Source organism: Lytechinus variegatus, chromosome 11, assembly GCF_018143015.1.
Source record: "Lytechinus variegatus isolate NC3 chromosome 11, Lvar_3.0, whole genome shotgun sequence".
In the NCBI taxonomy this organism is placed as follows: Eukaryota; Metazoa; Echinodermata; class Echinoidea; order Temnopleuroida; family Toxopneustidae; genus Lytechinus; species Lytechinus variegatus.
The window spans coordinates 16,876,117-16,896,908 of NC_054750.1; the positions used below are offsets into that span (position 1 = coordinate 16,876,117).

General features: G+C 36.7%; 1 protein-coding gene across 1 annotated transcript in view; it reads left to right on the plus strand.

Moving 5' to 3' along the window:
* The first annotated feature begins 656 nt into the window (after window positions 1-656).
* LOC121423626 (receptor-type tyrosine-protein phosphatase T-like) overlaps window positions 657-20,792 on the plus strand; it is a 54,202-nt gene continuing 34,066 nt past the window's right edge. Inside the window, exons 1-11 of the mRNA XM_041619018.1 lie at window positions 657-775; window positions 3,104-3,382; window positions 5,218-5,478; window positions 6,367-6,501; window positions 7,869-8,018; window positions 12,222-12,350; window positions 13,128-13,295; window positions 14,006-14,134; window positions 14,948-15,217; window positions 19,305-19,447; window positions 19,804-19,996. Coding sequence (XP_041474952.1) covers window positions 703-775; window positions 3,104-3,382; window positions 5,218-5,478; window positions 6,367-6,501; window positions 7,869-8,018; window positions 12,222-12,350; window positions 13,128-13,295; window positions 14,006-14,134; window positions 14,948-15,217; window positions 19,305-19,447; window positions 19,804-19,996 — 1,930 coding nt within the window. The 5' untranslated portion in view covers window positions 657-702. The remainder of the gene's footprint in view (window positions 776-3,103; window positions 3,383-5,217; window positions 5,479-6,366; window positions 6,502-7,868; window positions 8,019-12,221; window positions 12,351-13,127; window positions 13,296-14,005; window positions 14,135-14,947; window positions 15,218-19,304; window positions 19,448-19,803; window positions 19,997-20,792) is intronic.

Below are 20,792 nucleotides of genomic sequence, written 5' to 3' on the forward strand. Positions count from 1 at the left end.
AACTTCTTTCCCTTGATGACTCTCATCAAACTTTTTGGGGCCATGCTGGCCCCATGAGCCCCGGCCGCCTTTATTCATCAATCAGTCCTTTAAGAGAAGAGAATAAACAAAAAATAATGATCGAAGGAAAACGTAATTATATTTGATAATATAATATCTGAATAAATTAAACTCGCAAAGTTAGATTTTCATTAAATATTATCATCGTTTTGCTCACTTTCGGCGTTCTGGAAATTCTGCCGGGAAATTCTGCCACATCCCTATGTGCCCCTCAATCCCTCATCATTTTTAATCCACATAATGCCCGAATACCGGTAAGCATTTCTTTTATTTATTCGACAGCTTCTTCAAAAGTGCAATTTTCTCTTTAGACACAAACCTCGAAGTCTCTATACCGGTATAACCCGATTGTACAGTTTCATATTTTGAAAGTGCTTCCATAACCTTTGATCCTTTTGCAGAACATTATACTTTCATGCAATGGACTATGATAATGCTTTTAACCTAAACAACTTGAACTTTTGATATTAAATTGTTCAAAATGTACATTTAAGGATTATATGTTTATTTGACTTCAAATCTCTTCATTTAGACGAGGTCATCAAAAAGGTCTCGTGGATGGAAACAAGAGACAAGAGTTGAATACAGAATTACAGACCAAGGAAGCTCCTTGTACAGACTGAGAGAGAGAGTGAATTCACGATGGAGATGCTGGTCCACCATTTCCGGGTGATATATTTACTGATTTTGAGCATTATCATATTCTTTATACCAGGTAAACCTTATAGATAAGTGTAAATCTACGTGACTCGCTTAAGGTATTAATAGAATTCGGTTGAAATCATCGCGTTAATTGATATTCAGCCACTGAAAATGTGACATCCCGAGTCATCGTCTCGAATTCTATAGCACGGTCCCACAAGTTGCATTTCGTGTAACGCTACTTTCCAGCTAACTTAGGTCTAGGGCCTTATTTGTTACTGTTAAGTGTTCGTTAGAAATGGCGGCTTACCTCTAGAATCCAATGTCATGTGATAATAATGACTTGTATGTGTGTTGCCTCGTTCTAACAATACAGTTAATATCCATCCATGATCTCCTATTCTCGATTATTACATTGGATTAATTGTAAAGTTACTCTGAAAAAAAAATGGTAAAATGCCAAAGTAGCCTATGAGTACGGTAACTTATTTCGATTTGGCGTAGCAGTTGTCTAGACTTCCCTGATCTGGCCCTTGTTTAATGAAACTTGTTACATTAAACAATGTGCAATAATAGTTTATAGCAGTAAATGAAATCATTCAATTTGATTGGCAGATACTAATCTAGATGTAGAAAATGTGCATTCTATCATGTCTATATGGGGCCCCTTTTCATGTTAAAGGCATTATTGTGGACTTTGTCACCATTCTACTAACTGGTGTTTATTTATTCAATTACGGGTGACAGTTTTATATGTCAGGAACTCTGCACCCAAGGCGAGCTCTGTTGAAAAGAGAGATGAAAAATATCACTGTGGGGTCGCTTCAATGGCTCAAATTTTCAGAGTACTTGTAATCGGGCCTGGGAAGAATGTCATGTGAATGAATCATCCTAATCTTTGGTCTAATTTACATCTCTGTAAACAACTCATTCATGAAGTATTCTTAGAGACAGACAGACGTACACGCACGTGGTGCCTTTTACTCAATGAAAAATTTCATCCATTGCCCACACCATGCCCCAACCCCCGCCTGTGGCACTGCCCATGATGTGAATAATATTTTGCACAATATTTTTCATTTGAAGTACCTCTCAAAATTACAATTTTTCATCATTTGAACATACAACTGGGTCTATTTTGGGAGACTAGCGACATCTGTGATTAGGTGATGGCACAAGTTGGAATGTTTTTTTTATTGTGTGAGTGGGGGAGGGGCCGGGCTGGCAATTTAAAGAGATTGAGTTGTTTTGCAACATGAAAAGAATCTTTGCTCCCACCGCTATCTTTCTTTCTTTCTCTCTCTCTGTCTCTCTCACACCAACACACAGTCAGATGGGGGAGGGGTCAATTTGTTTCGGAAGTCACGACCTTAATTGGATCAACGCACGTGGCATTTTCTTTTTCTCCAAAAAATTTAATTGGCCATCGAATGTCCAATCACATATCAGCTCAAGTCAGGTAGTTTTGAGTGTGTGTGTACTTTCTGTTTTAAGAACACAGACATGCAACCATTGAGGGAATGCAAGACCGGGTGGGATTAAAATTTTCAGACCTCTTTCAGGTTGGTGTTGACTGTGAAGCTAATACAATCATTGTTCATTTTTGACAAATTACATCGGTAACATCATTTCTAAACCTGTATCAAGTGTTAAAAAACAATTGTTATCATTGTTATCTTCTCATTTTGTTACTATTACTTGAGTATTCGAGTTATCCCAAGTGTCTAATCAGGATCTGCCGAACATTTGAACAGTGTGAATTTTGCTTATAAAAATCGATTAGCGATGATCGGCAGCAAGCCATTTGAACCATTCGATCAATTGATGTTTACTCCCAGGCATACTTGTAATTATAGATTGTCACCGTTGTCTGACAGTGACAGGGCCTGTGAATTAAAGATACAATAATGTGATTATCTTCACCCTATTCTCATTAATTTTTTATTATTTCATTGATGTTTCTAGTGGTACTTTTCCAATAATTTCGAATTTCATTTCAACATTAAAAATACATTCTCAGGCGTTTTGTTTCATATACCGGGACACAAAAGTATATAAACAGTATGTAAAAAATCACGTTATGGATAAACTTTTTTATCATTATTACATTTCTTATCAAGCCTCACATAATTGGTGTCTCTTGAATTGTATTTACTGTTCAGTCGGAAAGTACTTTGAGATTGTTCTCTCTTTATTTTGACAAAGACTTTATTGAAGTGTTTGTTTTATGCCTGTAAAAATCTCTAAAAAATTAGCTATTTATTATCTTAAAAAGCTATTTATCTCCGTGAAACTGACTAACCTTTTGATCATTCCTGTTAATACTCTTCCTAATAAGAATAAATAATCAATTACTATAAATTCACATTTGTAATTATAAGCCATTGATTTTCATTTTTAGGTGAAAGCGTATCTTTTATTGGCGTTACTTCCACACCGTATGGAGCTGGTCAGGTAGCAAGGTTTGCCTTCCTTGTAAGATCAGGCTCTTCCACAGCCTTACGAGCTGTCAAACTCGGTGTTAATCCACCATTGGAGACTGTATCGACATTGGACTATATATATGATCAATCAACATCCAACTTTGTAAGCACAAGTAGTAATGCAGTCGGAGCCTTTCTTGGAAAGGCAACAGCTGGTGATAGAGAAGAGACAACGATTATCATTCATGCTTCAAATAGTAAGTGAGATCACTGGAAACCTACAAGAAAAGCGATCTTCATGAGAAAGTGGTCTTTGTGGACTCTAGGCCCTTCTTTAACCCTATCTAGGCCGGGGGGGCCTCGGAGGCCCCCCTCAACAAATCGCGCGATATTTTCGCCGTGCGAAATTTTTTGACCGCGCCGCTCGCTGACTTTTTACTTTCAAGTCTTGCGCAACTTTTGAGACCAATTTTGCGTCACCCGGGTATGTGGTTCCGAAATTACGCAACATTATGTAAGTGCATGTCAGACCGAAAATTGCTCAAAAACGTGATTTCGTGTACAAAGTCAATGCAAATTGTGTTTTTAACCAAAATTCATAAATGTATGATTATTTTTAGTTTTGCTTATCTAAATGTATCCATTTTATGCTTTTTATGATCACAGAAGAGTCCCCAACAAATTTCATTGAAAAAAACAAAAGGTCAAAAAACAAAGAAATACATAAGAAATTGCAAAAAACAATATAATACATAAGAAAACGATTTGATATCACAATTTTTTTCATGTACACTTGCTAAAGACACCACAAACAGTTTCTATACCAAAAATTAGTACATTTGGAGCTTTATTTTGGGAGTTAGAGGAAAAAGTATGATTTCGCATACTAATTACGCATAAATTAGCATAATCACTTAATAACAATTCGCATGAAATAAATTACTATACGATCTTGTAGATTATGTCCCAGGCGCGATCGCGCGGTCGACGGCTGAGATCTTGGGGGGGGCCTGGGAGGCCCCCCCGGCCATAGGAACTCCCAAAATACCCCGGCCTAGATAGGGTTAAAGGTGTTTGTTATAAAGAAGATTTGTCAGTTTGGATAGATCACTGCACCATGTGTCATGTGGTGCAAGGTTTAAAATCTAATTGTCACCATATGAAAATAAATTAGTAAGAATCTGTATTTTAAATTTCAACCCAGTACTTATAGTCTGAAAGTGATGATAAAAACATGTTTCATATTAAAGGTCAAGTCCACCTCAAAAAAATGTTGATTTGAATCAATAGAGAAATATCAGACAAGCACAATGCTGAAAATTTCATCAAAATCGGATGTAAAATAAGAAAGTTATGACATTTCAAAGTTTCGCTTATTTTCAACAAATAGTTATATGAACGAGCCAGTTACATCCAAATGAAAGAGTCGATGATGTCACTCACTATTTCTTTTGTTTTTTATTGTTTGAATCATACAATATTTCAATTTTTACGAATTTGACGATTAGGACCTCTTTGCCTGAAGCACAAAATGTTAAAATAATGGAATTCCACGTGTTCAGGGAGGAATGAAACTTCATTTCACATGACAATGAGGAGAAAATAAAAATATTTCATGTGTTAAAAAACAAAAGAAATAGTGAGTGATGTCATCAACTCTCCCATTTGGATGTAACTGGCTCAATCATATAACTATTTTGTTGAAAATAAGCGAAACTTTAAAATGCCATAACTTTCTTATTTTACATCCGATTTTGATGAAATTTTCAGTGTTATGCTTGTTGAATTTTTCTCTGTTTGTTCAAATCAAGTTTTTGTTGGGGTGGACTTGTCCTTTAAGTTTTATTGAAATTTTACTTTTGAACTTAATTTCTGAGAAGTCATTCCAATGGATGTGCGATTGATGGTTATTATTAATGTTGGCTTATAGGAAACACTTTAATGTCCCTAAAACCTTGTATGTAACATACCCTCAGTGCATTAGAACCATGGATATGCATATCCCATGATTAGATAGACCAAACTCTCTTTCAAGTAAGATCTTGACCATGATATTTTATTTATTCTTAATCTTCTTTCTTTTGATAACCAGGAGCCTTTGAGCCATCTGGTGGAAAGGTAACAGTGATGGCCAACATAGGAGATAACATCACACTTTCAGTAGTGAATCTTGAAGGTGTTAATGAGAGTACTGTAGAGTGGCAACGCTTTTCGGACTTCTCGACTGTCCAGATGGGCGGTGTTGATTATACCATTGTAGATGTTAGACCGGAGGATGCTGATTATTATGGGACGTTTCAGACAGGCCAGAGAGCATTACTCAGATATAGTCTCATCAAGCTTATTGTCAGAGGTATGTGGCAGGGCTGCTCCAGCGTAGAAAAATTTTGCGGCCAAAGGGCAATTTCGACCTCATCACAATCCAAATCACCCCTCAAATTTCGCAAATGGAATGCTTTTGGGGTGACTCTTTTCTAGAGTAGACTCAAGATCTGTGACAATCAATATAAAAAACATTCAGATTTATCAATATTCTTCACAAAGCCAAATGATTATATTTTGCAGAAGTTTACCTTGTAGTTGGTACTAGTTGGTAGTTGGTACACAAAATGAAATCCTTTAAATGGAATAGCCCATAAATTCTACAGTTGGCCAAATGCAAAAAAAGCCGTAGGAATAAAAAAAATATACCCTGAGGTACACAATAGTATATATTTTTTTTAGATTATTTGCATTTATTTTACTCTGTAGAAAGGTTGGAGATAAATCTGTGACCTGTGCACTGCTTGGTCCAAGTTTGAGTCCCACTGTGGCACTCGTTTTGCCCGTATTCTGATAGCAAGTTTAACTTAAACTCAGGTTTGAAGTTGTGGTTTAAGTATGGACAGGCAATTGTTACATAAATCACTAACAGTAGAGATATACTTCAGCTCACTGGGCTCTCAAATCATTCATAATTGTCTAGGAAGTATAAATAGATGATTGGCTTCACCATCGATGAATCAGGAAAGAGCACAGTAAACACAAGAAACGTTCAACTTGTTGAAAAATTTGGTACTTTTGGCTTCCCATACTTAAACTACAACTTTAAACCTGAGTTTAAGTTAAACCTGACTTCAGAATACGGACCTTTGAGTCCCATTGTGGCACAAGTTTGTACACACCACCTCTCCTATCTTTGCCTTATACTGTCTTTCTGTGATCATATTACCATTTCTATTTTCTCCTGCTTTCTTCACAGCCTGTCCAGCTGGTTTATACAGCGCACCATTGTGTAATTTGGTGTGTCCAAACTGCTACAATGGAGGTGTATGCAGTGATGTCACAGGAGAATGCATATGTGCTCCGGGATTCGATGGACCAAACTGTCGTACAGGTAAGCATCTGTGTGTGTGTGTGCCTGGGATTTTATGGATGAAACTGCCTATAAAGAAGTAAGCTGTGTGATATCAGAAGGGAATGTAAATGTGCTCCAGGATTCAATGGACCAACTTGTCTTACAGGTAAAGAACATGTGATGTTACAGGAGAATATATATGCCCTCCAGAATTTGATGGACCAATACAGAGTAGAGCTAGAGGTTACTATGAAATGAAGGAAAAACAAACCCCCAATATTGAATTAAAGGCTGTGGTTACATCTTGACTAATGTCCCCACTTCTTCCTGCACTCCTGGGCTTATCCATATGGAGATGTATATATACTCTGGAATAGCAGTATAGTTGAGAGTTTCATTAGCTGTTTTTAGCTTCTTGTCTAAACTGATGCCATTCAAGTTAAAATCTGGACTGGAGCAAGAGGCAAGTTCTGAATATTTTTCGCTGCTGGGAGCACCAAACAACTACCACTGGTCATTTGTGTGACCCCATCAATGCATAGAATCCTTTGGCAATGCATCAGTCCACATTTGCCACCCTTCACCCAGGTGTGCTAAATGGGTACCTGGTAAGATGTAAACGTTACTGTAGCTTGTCCAGCACTGTGAGCGCCTCACACGGTGACTGGATGGAATACTCCCTAGGGAGTGGAGGATGTGCATATATTATGTGTGGGTATGATCGATTGAATCTGATGACCAGGGTAATTGTAATCTGCAAGTGCTTACACATAGATGTCCATGTCCCAAGTGCCATTAACCAATCTATTCTCACTACTAAATTCAATCTTGTGTGCTCATGGCAGTATGTAATTCCAAGTTCACAGGTTTATAGTAGAAACCCAAAGTTAGTTCAACTTAGCAGTGGCAGAATTCACTTTTATATACATGATTTTCCTGACTGTATGGCCTAAATTCACAAAGGTGGTTTTGAAAACCCACGGTTGAGTCCATGGTTTATGCAGATTTCCTGTATAAATTACGCTTATTTTACCGCGTATGATGAAAAATGTCCACTGCTGATGCGCGCTTTTGCCACAGTGTGCCAAATTGACGCCTGTTGCCGTGGTTATCCACGCTATTTTATTAATGAGTCCACTGTTTTGAATAATGAGTCCACTCTTCAAACAGTGGACTCATGAATAAAATAGCCTATATAACCATGGTAACAGGCGTCAATTTGGCGCACTGTGACATAAGCGCGCATCAGCATTGGACATTTTTTATACACGCGCCCGATACGTGGTAAAATAAGCGTAAAATTTATACAGGAAATCTGCATAAACCATGGACTCAACCGTGGGTTTTTCAAAACCACCTTTGTGAATTCGGGCCTGTATGTTTGGTCTCCTTATCTTTATTTTCAGAATGTGGCGAGTCTCAGTTTGGTTGGGACTGTAGTCAGTCATGTGGAGTAGGGAATACATTATCCTTGTGTTCAGGGAGTCATGTATGTCTCCCTGATCCGTACGGGTGCAACTGCCTCGCGGGATTCACCGGAAACCAGTGTGACCAACGTGAGTATTAAAATGAATCAAGTGATAATGATAATACTACGAGTAAATAGGAAACACTATTCACATATGTGTCATTACATGTAACATTTAAAAAAAAAGGTTGCATTGAACACATCGATGGATAACATTAACATATCAAACCATGCAGATGAAATGACATGCAATGACAAATAGAACTTCTGGTGCTTCTTGAAAGTGGGGATCAGTGTTGTAGTCAAGGCTCAAACCTTCAAGGCCAAGGCCAAGGCCAAGGCCAAGGCCAAGGCTTTAATACCCAAGGCCAAGGCTTCAATAACCAAGGCTGAGGCCAAGGCATGGAAACCCAAGGCCAAGGCCAAGGCCTGAAAACCTCAAGGCCAAGGCCAAGGCATTTCAATTGTACAATACATGGAAAAAAAAAATTAGACAACAATGCTTAGGCGGCATACATGACACACAGGACCAATGTATAAAAGGTGTGAGCGAGCAAAATTTTTGACCCTTGTACATTTAAAACGAAAATAATTTCATGATAGATCATGTAGATTTAGACATAAAAACATTTAATTATTGTTCTAGGCGATTCACATTGCAATAATTATTATTACCAAGGTGATCTGATCCTGGCATGCCCATTCTCAACATATGTCTTTCTCCTCTACCTGGTACAGGGGAGGCAGAATGTAATTTTTTTTTTGGGGGGGGAGGTCAAAGCAAAAAATGCACTTACAATATAAGTCAAAATGAAAATTTTGGTGCAGTTCAGCAAAGCTTTTATAAGGGATTTCCAATTGATAAGACAGATATTTTGATTTAGGCTTTAATTTCCCGCTATAGAAAGCATAGCGAGCAAGTGGTTTTGAAAAAAAAATCAATTTTGAAGTTGTAAAACTTGATTTTGGGTCAATTATGGTGCTAATCACTGTTAAAGGGCATCCTTGCGAGATGTTGTAATAAGATGTAATAAGAAATGAAATTTAAATATTTTGAGCTGTTTTTGTAATCATGAAAAAGGTGTGCATCTTACTAAACAAATTAACGCGAGCACAAAACACAAGCTGAAATTTTTACTGACCAGAAAAGGAAGCTGTTCTGGACTGCATTTAGTGACTCATAAATAGGATACATAACTTACCAATTAAATAATGCGAGCGCAAAGCGCGAGCTCAAAAATTTGTAATATTTCGACCTAAAAACTAGACATTCTAAGCATTTTTTTGTGTAAATTGAATGCGAACCTTACTTAACAATAATTTATGCAAGCACAATCCAAAATTTGTTGATTTTGAAACCTACAATTTTGCTCTGTATGCCATGCTTGGCCCCTCAAAATTTTTGGCTCATCATGCCATTGATGCCATAGCCCATTTGGAAATGACGAAATTGAAGTTTGTGTTCAAGTTTACCGAATCTTTTCAGAATATCATTAAGACTTAAAACATTCTTGTTGGTCAAAGAAAATAATACAAGGAAAACCTAATGGAATAGAAATCAACCTTGTTATCATTCTTTAGAGTAAGCTATTTTTAAAGTATGAAAATTGTTGTCAAAATTGCAGTCAGATCTGTCAGAATTATTCCTGTCATAAAATCAGTATAATCAGTGGTGTACCGTGGGTCACGACATTGGGGGGCACCAGCAAAAACTTGGAACTGCCTAGTGAGCTCGCAAAGTGCGCCCAGTTGCCAGGTATACTGACCTAATAGAGATATTTTTATAAGGACAGTGCCAATAAACGGACATGTATCTCACTAGTCAAATAATGCGAGCGCGAAGCGCGAGCTTAAAATTTTTGATATTCAAACCTAAAAAGGGACATTACAATCAATCTTTTGTAATCATGATACGTACCTGTCTCGCTAAATAATGCGAGCGCGAAGCGCGAACTGAAATTTTTGTAAATATTGACCCCAAACAGGAAGATTTTAAGGACTATATTTTAGGAATCTTTTATCTATTAAGATTATACACATCTCACCATAGTCATTTAATGGGAGTGCCAATAAGCGCTTCCTGATTTTGTTAGAATTACATCTAAACATGCACATAAAGCACTTGTAATCATGATTAACATACCCATCTCACTAATCAAATCTTGCGAGCGCAAAGCGCGAGCTGAAAATTTAGGAAATTCAGACCTGAAGAGTGGCATTTTAAGGCTTGTTTGTAGGAATTCAAGAACACCTTACGTAGTTCACTAACCAAATGATGCGAGCGCGAAGCGCGAGCTGAAAATTTTTGATATTCAGATCAGAAAACAGAAAAAGAGACATTTTAAGGACTCATTCTAGGAATTGATGGAGAGCAGACATCTTTCACCAATCCACTACTGCGAACGTAAGCACAGACAGGAAATGTTTTATATTAAGACCTTAAAATGGGACAATCACTTAAAGTATTCATGAAAAAGAAGCATACTATTGTTCATGTAAAAGAATAACTCTAAGTGCGAGGAAATATATTTGGTAGTTTGGTGTATATTGACTTGAAAACGGGAGGTTTTAGTATTACAGGATTATATATCTCGGTAAACAGACAATGGGAGCACCAGGAACAATGAAGACATAATATATGCCCTGAGCCAATTATGTTTCATTTATATGAAAAAAATGTTTCTTATGTAATGTAACATAACATAATTATGACATTATAATGAACATTAATGTCTTCTTTCCCACTACGTTTCTCTTCCTTTCTCCCTCTTTTCCTCCTTTTTTTTTAGTCAGCCGATAGGGGGGGGGGGCATGTTGGCACGTGCCCCCATGCCCCCCCTGTAATTACGCCACTGACTATAATCCTAATCATAATTATTATTGATATTGTCATTATCCTTATTAGTCATGATTACATCATATTACCAATAAATAATATTAATTTTCATCATTTCTCTTTGTTACATAATTATGTGATGATAATTGCAATTGATGGCACTGCTAAGTACACTTACTGCTTCTGCTGCGGCTGACTGGTAGTATTTAGTGTCATTAGATGTACAGAACAATTGAAACATTTATAATTACTTTTATAAAACAAATGAAAGTACAAAATACAAAATGCCTTGAAAAAGCCTTGAAAATGCCTTGAAAATGCCTTGAAATTTCAAGGCTCAAAATCCTCAAGGCCAAGGCCCTCTCAAGGCCAAGGCTTGAATGTTCAAGGCCAAGGCTTTGAAAAAATAGGCCTTAAGGCGCCTTAAGGCCAAGGCCGAGCATCAAGGCACTACAACACTGGTGGGGATACTAAAAAATTCATTAATACTCTTTGGTATTTTGTTTCATTGTCATCAAGCTCATTCTGCCCCACTGTTTCTAAAAATAAAGTCTCTTAATATTTATGATTTGTATTATTTTTCTATTGCATTAATTGGTTTCTTTTATTTCCAGAACAAACTACCTCTTAATATCCATAAAATGTTTACCCTTAATCACCGGATACATAATCACAATACTCGTTTTTAAGATTCATTCCACCTATGGCCAGTTAAAACTAATAACGTATTGAAATGTGTAAGACATAATTTCCCTGTAATTTGGAACTCCACCTCTCGAGATGTAATTGAAAGCAAGTCTGTTAGGTCATTCAAAAAAAGATTGAAGCAGTTCCTATATCTTAAGTATGTATAGTTATTTTTTTCTTGTAGATTGACACCTTTTTATGTTGTTTTTCTGTTTTTTTTGTTGTTTATATATCCTGTTTAATTCTTTATCTTATTGTTTCTCTATTTTATGTCATGTTATTAATGTTTTGGGAACTGCGCTTACACAAGGCCACTTGGCTTTATTTATGCAGTTCCCCATTTCATTTTCATTTTTACTCTTGCTTGTAAATATATTGTTTCTCATACCTTGCTTTATAATTGTTTTTATCGAGAATGAAATAAATATAAATTGAATTGAAAAAAAAAAATATGGGATACTGTGATTCTGAAGCGTTTGACGCAGAGTGTGAAGCAGAAGCTGGGTTTGACCAATTAGTAGCTCAAAGACCAGGTGGGTGTTTCATAAAGCTGTTCGTAAGATACAAATGACTTTATGCACGACTTGTGATCCTTTCTTGTGCTATCTGATATCCCTATGTAATTGAGTTATGACCCAAGAACAGGTTCCGGTCGTGCGTAACTTTACGAACAGCTTTATGAAACACCTACCAGTAGTTACATGTAAGTTGACCATTTGGTTTTAGATGAAGTGAATATAACTCAGTCTCTTGGCCTCTATCTCTTAGCTTGTCCTGCTGATACGTATGGAGCTGGTTGTAGTGAGACCTGTCACTGTATATCATCATGTGACAGGTTTACTGGTCAGTGTTCGGACGGTCAGTGTCAAGAAGGATGGTCAGGATCAAATTGTCAAGGTAACCCTAAACTCTCCTTCAATGTGCCTCAGTTTTAGCGTCCCATATATCCATTAATGGGCATTGTTTAGATCTGTTTACAAGAAAATCATAGTTTGGACTTTGGAGTAAAAAAAAACAGTTTAGCCATTCTCTTTAGCCATCAAACAGAAGAGCAATCCTTGCTGAACATTACAATCACATCACAAATTCTGCCAATTTGAAATCCCATTTGGTATGATGATTAGAATTTTTTGAAAATTAAAAAATAAAAATCAATAATGTTATGATTCTTTGTGCAGTCCTGTTCAAACATTCACCAAACTGCTTGTCTGATATTTCTTTCTCCCCCCTGATATATTCTCTTTGGGTTGGATTTGCCTTCATCCTTAAACCAATGGGTCATTAATTCAGTCTATAATAATGACATGTTCTATTGGTAGTTTCTTCTACATGTTTTCATGGATAGTATGGTTAGAAAAGACTGTTTTTCTGTTCTCCTCTTTCTCCTTTTCTTCCTCCTATATATTCTCCTCTTTATGCTCCTCTACTGCTGTCTTCCTTTCCTCATCCTTCTTATCTATCTCCTCCTCCTCCACCCCCTCCTTCTCTTTCTAATTCTCCTCTTCAATTATTTTCCTACTCCGCTTCCTCCTTCTGATTCGCCTTCTCCATTATATTCACTTTCTTGTCTTATTTTTTTCATATCTTCCTTGTTCTTGATTTTGTTCTCATTCTTCTTTGTATTCTTCCTCTTCGTCTTCATTTTTGATTTACTATGATTATTCTCTTTGATAGTTCCTCCAACATGTCCCGATGGTTACTACGGCGTGAACTGCACAGACCTGTGCCATTGTTTGGATAATGGTCCGTGTGATAGAGTCACTGCTATCTGCTATAGTACAGGTGGTCTCTGTATGCCTGGGTATGCATCCAATCAAGTTCAACTAGCCGACTGTCTGTCATGTAAGTATATGATTGTAAAGAGCATTGGAAAAACTGTGCAACCAATTGCAAGTCTGTTAAAGTGCTTCAGAGTTGATTGTTCGTCTTATATATCAGTTGAAAGTGATTGCTATCCTACTCTGTGCAACATATAGACCAGTATACATATAACTTCAATGTCTATAGCGTAAAGGGTTGTATTTATGCAGTACAGATTTTTAAAATTGATTGCAAATAAGCTTCACTGCAACATCCCGTGTGACAACGCATGGATGGGATTTGAACCCATGACCCTCTGTTTCCAAGTCCAGAGACTCGTCGGCTTCCAGCAAGAAGGGACTTAGGGTAATTTTTACAATCATTTTTTTGTTTTCAATATTGAAAAATAAAATCTTAGGTGATTCAATATGTAAAAAAATTACTTCAAAATTTCTAGTAAAACTCAAAAGATCAGAAAATTAAAAAGGGCATAACAAAAAAAAATGATTATAAGAATTACCCAAGTCCCTTGCGGGAAGCCGACAGACTGATCCACTGGGCCACAATGCTTTTCTCTTCTGCTCACTCGGTTGGATACCTTTAAAAGTTTTTGTCACCTAGTTACATCATCATATTAATGAACTTTTGTTTGGATTTAAATTGTGAAAAGTCTTTCATTTCATGGGAAAATGTTTATCACCCAGCAAAATCATAATCGACATTGAAAAATTCTATTTGTCTTTTTTTCTCAGACGAAGGATGTTTTGATGATTGTAGTAAGACCTGCCATTGTCAAGGTGGTGCCCAGTCATGTGACAATATGACAGGAGTATGTGCGGGAAGATGTCAGTCTGAATGGATAGGACCTTCATGCCAAACAGGTACATATCATCTTCACTCTGAAATAGGCTTGTTCAGACTAGGGACAAAAAATGTTTTCTCTTATGTTTTTTTTCAACTCAATGTTAATTTATGGTGACTATTTTGAATTTACTAGGGTGATATAGGACATATTAGTGGCTAATTATCCCTCTCTGCTCAACCCGTGTGGTTTTGTTTTTGTTACATCTTTTGGCATGCTGTGACAATAAATCAGCTATCTTTATTTTTGTGTGAAAATTTGGTGGGATATGAGGCAAAAACATATATATTTATATTTGCATCGCAATAGATAGCTGTGGACCATTTACTTTTGTCGCAAGGCAATAGTAAATTATTGACCAATCGACTTCTTCAAAACGTAGCATGTTATATTGGTACACAGTCAAACTCATAATACCATGAAACATGACACATGTACATGACACATGTCAATCATCTGGCCCATGCTTGTAGTTGGGATTCATTTTCTCAATCGCGATATGACTTTTACATTTTCGGGATGTTCAAAGAAAATAATTCCAGTTACAGGTAATTGAAAAATTTTCATTGAAAATGTGCAATTGATTAATCAATAATAACTTTAGGAAAGTAATCTCAACTTCCTTTTCAAAAAGCAAACCAGCAATTGAGTGCAAATTCGCAGGTAGTTGCAAGGCTTATGATTGATTTTCAGACCCAAAATTGACTTGCGATTGATTGCAAGTTTCATGCAGCAGCCCACTAGACAAAATTAACATAGTTACAATGATAATGTTACATGTAATTCCACAGATGAGCTTTTATTTTGGTTTCAATTTATTTTTAATCTTCAGGTGTTGTGCACTCGTCATATAAGAAGGTAAACCGAGGCCAGCCTCTCGATGTGATGTGTGTGTTCCATTCCCCAAAGAATATATCATCCTTGACTATGTCTGCCAGGCTTGGTACAGCCATTGGCCCTGTGGTAGACTCCGCTGACATCGAGACTGATGGACAGTTCTACAATGTGACGTTCACGATTACTAATGGAGAAACTCTGGTCTACTGTGAGGTGTCCGCTGATGAGGAATTCGCCTCCTCCGGAGTTAATCTTGATTATTTTGGTAAGATAGAATCAATGATGATTATGAATTTGTGATATTTATTTTTGTCTCACCTGCATAGCAGAGTGAGACTATAGGCGCCGCTTTTCCGACGGCGGCGGCGTCAACATCAAATCTTAACCTAAGGTTAAGTTTTTGAAATGACATCATAAATTAGAAAGTATATGGACCTAGTTCATGAAACTTGGCCATAAGGTTAATCAAGTATTACTGAACATCCTATTAGAGTTTTGTGTCACATGACCAAGGTCAAAGGTCATTTAGGGTCAATGAACTTAGACCATGTTGGGGGAATCAACATCAAAATCTTAACCTGAGGTTAAGTTTTTGAAAAGTCATCATAACTTAGAAAATATATGGACCTAGTTCATTAAACTTGGACATAAGGTTAATCAAGTATCACCAAACATCCTGCATGAGTTTCACGTCACATGACCAAGGTCAAAGGTCATTTAGGGTCAATGAACTTTGGCCGATTTGGGGGTATCTGTTGAATTACCATCATAACTTTAAAAGTTTTTTGATCTGATTCATGAAACTTGGACATAATAGTAATCAAGTATCACCGAACATCCTGTGCAAGTTTCAGGTCACATGATCAAGGTCAAAGGTCATTTAGGGTCAATGAACTTTGGCCGAATTGGGGGTATTTGTTGAATTACCATCATAACTTTGAAAGTATGTTGGTCTAGTTTATAAAACTTGGACATAAGAGTAATCAAGTATCACTGAACATCCTGTGCTCATTTTAGGTCACATGACCAAGGTCAAAAGTCAATGAACTTTGGCCATAATGGGGTATCTGTTGAATTACCATCATAACTTTGCAATTTTATTGATCTGACTTTTGAAACTTGGACATAAGAGTAATCAAGTATCACTGAATATCCTGTGTGAGTTTCAGGTCACATGATCAAGGTCAAAGGTCATGTGAGGTCAATGAACTTTGGCCACATTGGGGGTATTTATTGAATTCCCATCCTATTTCTGTAAGTGTATTGGTCATGTTCATAAAACATGGAAATAAGAGTAACCAAGTATCACTGAACATCTTGTGCGAGTTATAGTAGTTTCCAAAGTCAGCACTGCTGCTATGTTGAATCGCATGATGCAGGTGAGACGGCCAGAGGAAATCCATGTTCAGAGATACATATCACAATCATGAAATTGAATTTGACATTAGAATTTGACATAAGTAGTAGATATACATGTTTCTTCCTCATCTGGACCCCATAGCATGAACATTTCTATAAGGTTAACTTGCAATCCAATGGTAATAACTACCGGGGTAACAATGCCCACCAACCAATCAAATTCAAGGATTTGGTTGTTACAATTCAAGTCTAAGTTGTATCTTTTATGCAACCGGCGCCCAGACTGACTGCATTAATAATACAGAGATGCCAACCAGTACGATTTTATCGTATTTAGTACGATAAAACAAGTAAAATACGACAGTACGATTTTGGCCATCAAAAATACGATTTCCCGACTTTCTGTCATAGTCCAGTTTTTGTCCCATATATGTGTGTTGTGTATGTATGCGCCCGCCCGTGAGTGAGCTAGCAGTGAATCCATATCATACATGTAATTTAAATATCTGAAAAGCCAATCAAGTAACTTTAAATTTACGATAAGCACAGTTTCAAATTGCCAAGTGCGTCTTTTTTTCAGTACCATAAAAAGTGAGCTACGTCCGTCTTTTTTTTCCTGTAATACATGTACGCGCGTGCTTCCAATAGCGGTAACAGTTTTTCCCTACTTCATCACGTGCAATTTCTAATGCACACATTTCCAATCAGGATATCACAATTCTGTGATATAGTAGTTTGAATTGCACAGGAGATAAATCCCCGTTCACAACACAGGATATGCGAGTCTTGTATCCTCACAGTCGCCGACTTTGCTTGTCAAAACGGAGCCTTATTAATCCAAAATCAATAGTTGTGAATTATAGCTTTTTAATTTCTTTCTTGGTGAGGGGTAAATATCAGACAATAAATCATCAGACAAGGCTCCATCTAAAAAAAAAAATAGGAGGACGCCGTGCACGTGAGTGTGGTACTTGGATGCTGTTAGCTAGCCAGTTTGAGCTCATATATTCTCTGCCAGAGCTCTGGGTGAGAATTCTATCAGTAATGGCCTAAGTGATGGTGATTTTCTGTTTCAGATAGAGTTTAGATTTCATGTTAATTTTTGAAAACTGTAAAAAAACTTCATGATTTCTTCATTGTGATGAATATTTAAGTTATTAATGAATACATTTTTGTCTCACCTGCGAAGCAGAGTGAGACTATAGGCGCCGCTTTTTCGACGGCGGCGTCAACATCAATCTTAACCTGAGGTTAAGTTTTTGAAATGACGTCATAACTTAGAAAGTATATGGACCTAGTAAATAAAACTTGGCCATAAGGTTAATCAAGTATCACTGAACATCCTGCATGAGTTTCACGTCACATGACCAAGGTCAAAGGTCATTTAGGGTCAATGAACTTTGGCCGAATTGGGGATATCTGTTGAATTCCCATCATAACTTTTAAAGATTATGGATCTGATTCATGAAACTTGGACATAATAGTAATCAAGCATCACTGAACATTTTGTGCAAGTTTCAGGTCTCATGAGTAAGGTCAAAGGTCATTTAGGGTCAATGAACTTTGGCTGAATCGGGGGTATCTGTTGAATTACAATCATAACTTTGAAAGTTTATTGGTCTAGTTCATTAAACTTGGACATTAGAGTAATCAAGTATCACTGAACACCCTGTGCGCGTTTCAGGTCACATGACCAAGGTCAAAGGTCAATGAACTTTGGCCGGATTGGGTGTATCTGTTGAATTACCATCATAACTTTGAAAGTTTATGGATCTGATTCATGAAACTTGTACATAAGAGTAATCAAGTATCACTGAACATCCTGTTCGAGTTTCAGGTCACATGATCAAGGTCAAAGGTCATGTAAGGTCAATGAACTTTGGCCATGTTGGGTTTTTTTGTTGAATAACCATCATATCTCTGTAAGTTTATTGGTCTAGTTCATAAAAAGTGGACATAAGAGTAACCATGTATCACTGAACATCTTGTGCGAGTTAGAGTAGTATTCAAAGTCAGCACTGCTGCTATATTGAACTGCGTGATGCAGGAGTGAGACGGCCAGAGGCATTCCACTTGTTACAGAATTTAGACTCTCCCAGAATGAAAGGCATTTTCTGTGAAGATCTGCATTTTCAAATAACTTGTGAAAAACTTAAGGTACAGTACATGATCCTACAATACATGTACATTTAAAAATTTACATGTGGCCTGTGGCTATGTGCTGGAATTTGAATAGACTGAGTTAGATATTGATTTAATTTCTTCATTTCTTTTAACATAATTTATATGCAATCTAAGTTCACCTCACAGTCACAATCATACACAAACACTCACCCACATTCTAACCATGAAAAAAAAAACTTAAATTTTTTTTGTAAATTTATTATTTGATCTGAAAAGACTGAATTCTCTCTTTTTTATATTTTTATTTTATTCATTTATTTAGATTATTTTTTTTTTTTTTTTTTTTGGGGGGGGTTAATTGTTTGTGGTTCATTAAAGATGAAAAGTAAATAAGCCCATGTAAAGGGGATGTGGAGTGAGGGTGTCAAAACACACTTAAACATTTAAATGTGATTTCTTAGTTGTTTGAATAAGCCTATTACTTAACATGCTATTTCTGTACTAATTGAAAAATTGCAGGAGCTGCGCTTACTATGAACAAATTTGGAGTGTGGTTCACAGTTACATGTATATTCTTTTTTTTTTTAATTGCCCCTGGTTCCAAAAAAAATTGCCCCCGGTTCCTGTAAAAAGCTCGCGAGCCGGAGGCAATTTTTTTTAAAAAATTGCCCCCCGGCCTGCAGGTGCTTAATTCAAGGCTTGCTCTGGTCATATTGAGTTTTCGTGAAAATCTGATTTTTCACTAAAAAATATGATTTTTGAGGATATTCAGTCTGATTTTTTGTGTCAAGAGGTTGGCATCTCTGATAGTATTGAATTCCTCTAATCCTTACATAATCTCATTCTTCTGATATTATCTTTACTTTTAGTTCTTCCGACATTGATGATGGCGCCCTCTGTTGTAAGCTATACCACTGAGAATGCTACCATTGACTGGCTTGGCTGGAGAGCAGAGAATGATTCTCTTGATGGGGGAGATGGCCCTATCATCGGATACAATATATATTACGATGTAAGTCAGGTTTATTATATCATTTGTTTTGTCACTTTCCAGTAGATTATACCACAATCTCTCTTAGAGCTGCTTTAGCAGGTCGGTAGCAACATGAACATGGCTAAGTTTCTCTAATATTCATTAATGTATAAATCATAACACAGAATGTTTCTTTAAAACTTATATTATTGTGTTAATAGGTCGGCAGCAGCGTGAACATGGCCAAGTTTTAATTATTTTCTTCAATATCTTCAAAACGTTTATTATCGCGTCAATAGTTTGGTAGCAGCGTGAACAGGGCCATTCTTATTCATAAATGTTTATTATATAGCATAGAATCTTACCTTACTAAACGTTTATTATCATTTTATTAGGTCGGTAGCACCATGAACATGGCTGGGTTTGTAACATCTGATGAAGGCAACATGATGGGAAGCTACGTATACACCGTAATGGGACTATCTCCAGGGAACACGTATACATTCTCTGTAGCAGCGGTGAGAGAAGGCGAAGGAGGAGAGGGACCCAGAGGACCGGAGTCACAGCCAGTTACCTTACCATTACCAGGTTAGTTTGTAAAGAGCAAAGTTGCAACAAGTAATGATTTCATTGTTCTGTCTGTTTTATCACGTGCACAAGCGTATAGATGGTGAAGGGGCATGGACCCCAAGAAAAAAAACAGGAAAAAAAAGAGAAAAGGAAAATGGTGAAATGTGCTATCAATTAATTATACCAAAATATATCACAAAATTATATTTTCATTTTAAAAAGTTCACAAGTTTGCCATATATGCCATGTTAAATCTGTCTCCAACATTTTGGCTCACTACGTATGCCGTTGATAATCATTGTGTAAATAAATCTGGGACTGTGATCTCATGCCCTTTTATGTAGTGGCCAAGCTGCTCCATTTCCAAGATTTTGTTGCCCTCGGTGAAAATCAGTTAAGAACCAAGGCTGTAGGGCTATGTGCATTAGATGCAGTGTTCACTGATGAAAATCAATCAGATATTCATTATTAATTTGGTTTAAGTTTACGACGTGATTAGATTGTGATCTTTCTTAAAAACTAAGGAATACTTGGAAGTATGAGGTAAATATTTAATTTCTTGCAAATATTCCGAGATGAATATTTCTTGGAGTAGCGGAAGGTTTTGTTATCTTTATATCAGGGTGATTCTAGGCTTGAAAAATCAGCCATTTTCACAACATTTTTCAACATGCTGTCCAAATGAACAAAGAACTACAATTTGCTTTGTGGTAATATTAAAGTACTACTGGGTAGAAATGCAAAAATCTGACAACAAAAATATGTCGTCCATGGATGAATTAGAGCTTAAAATGTTGCGTGTCGTACAGGATAT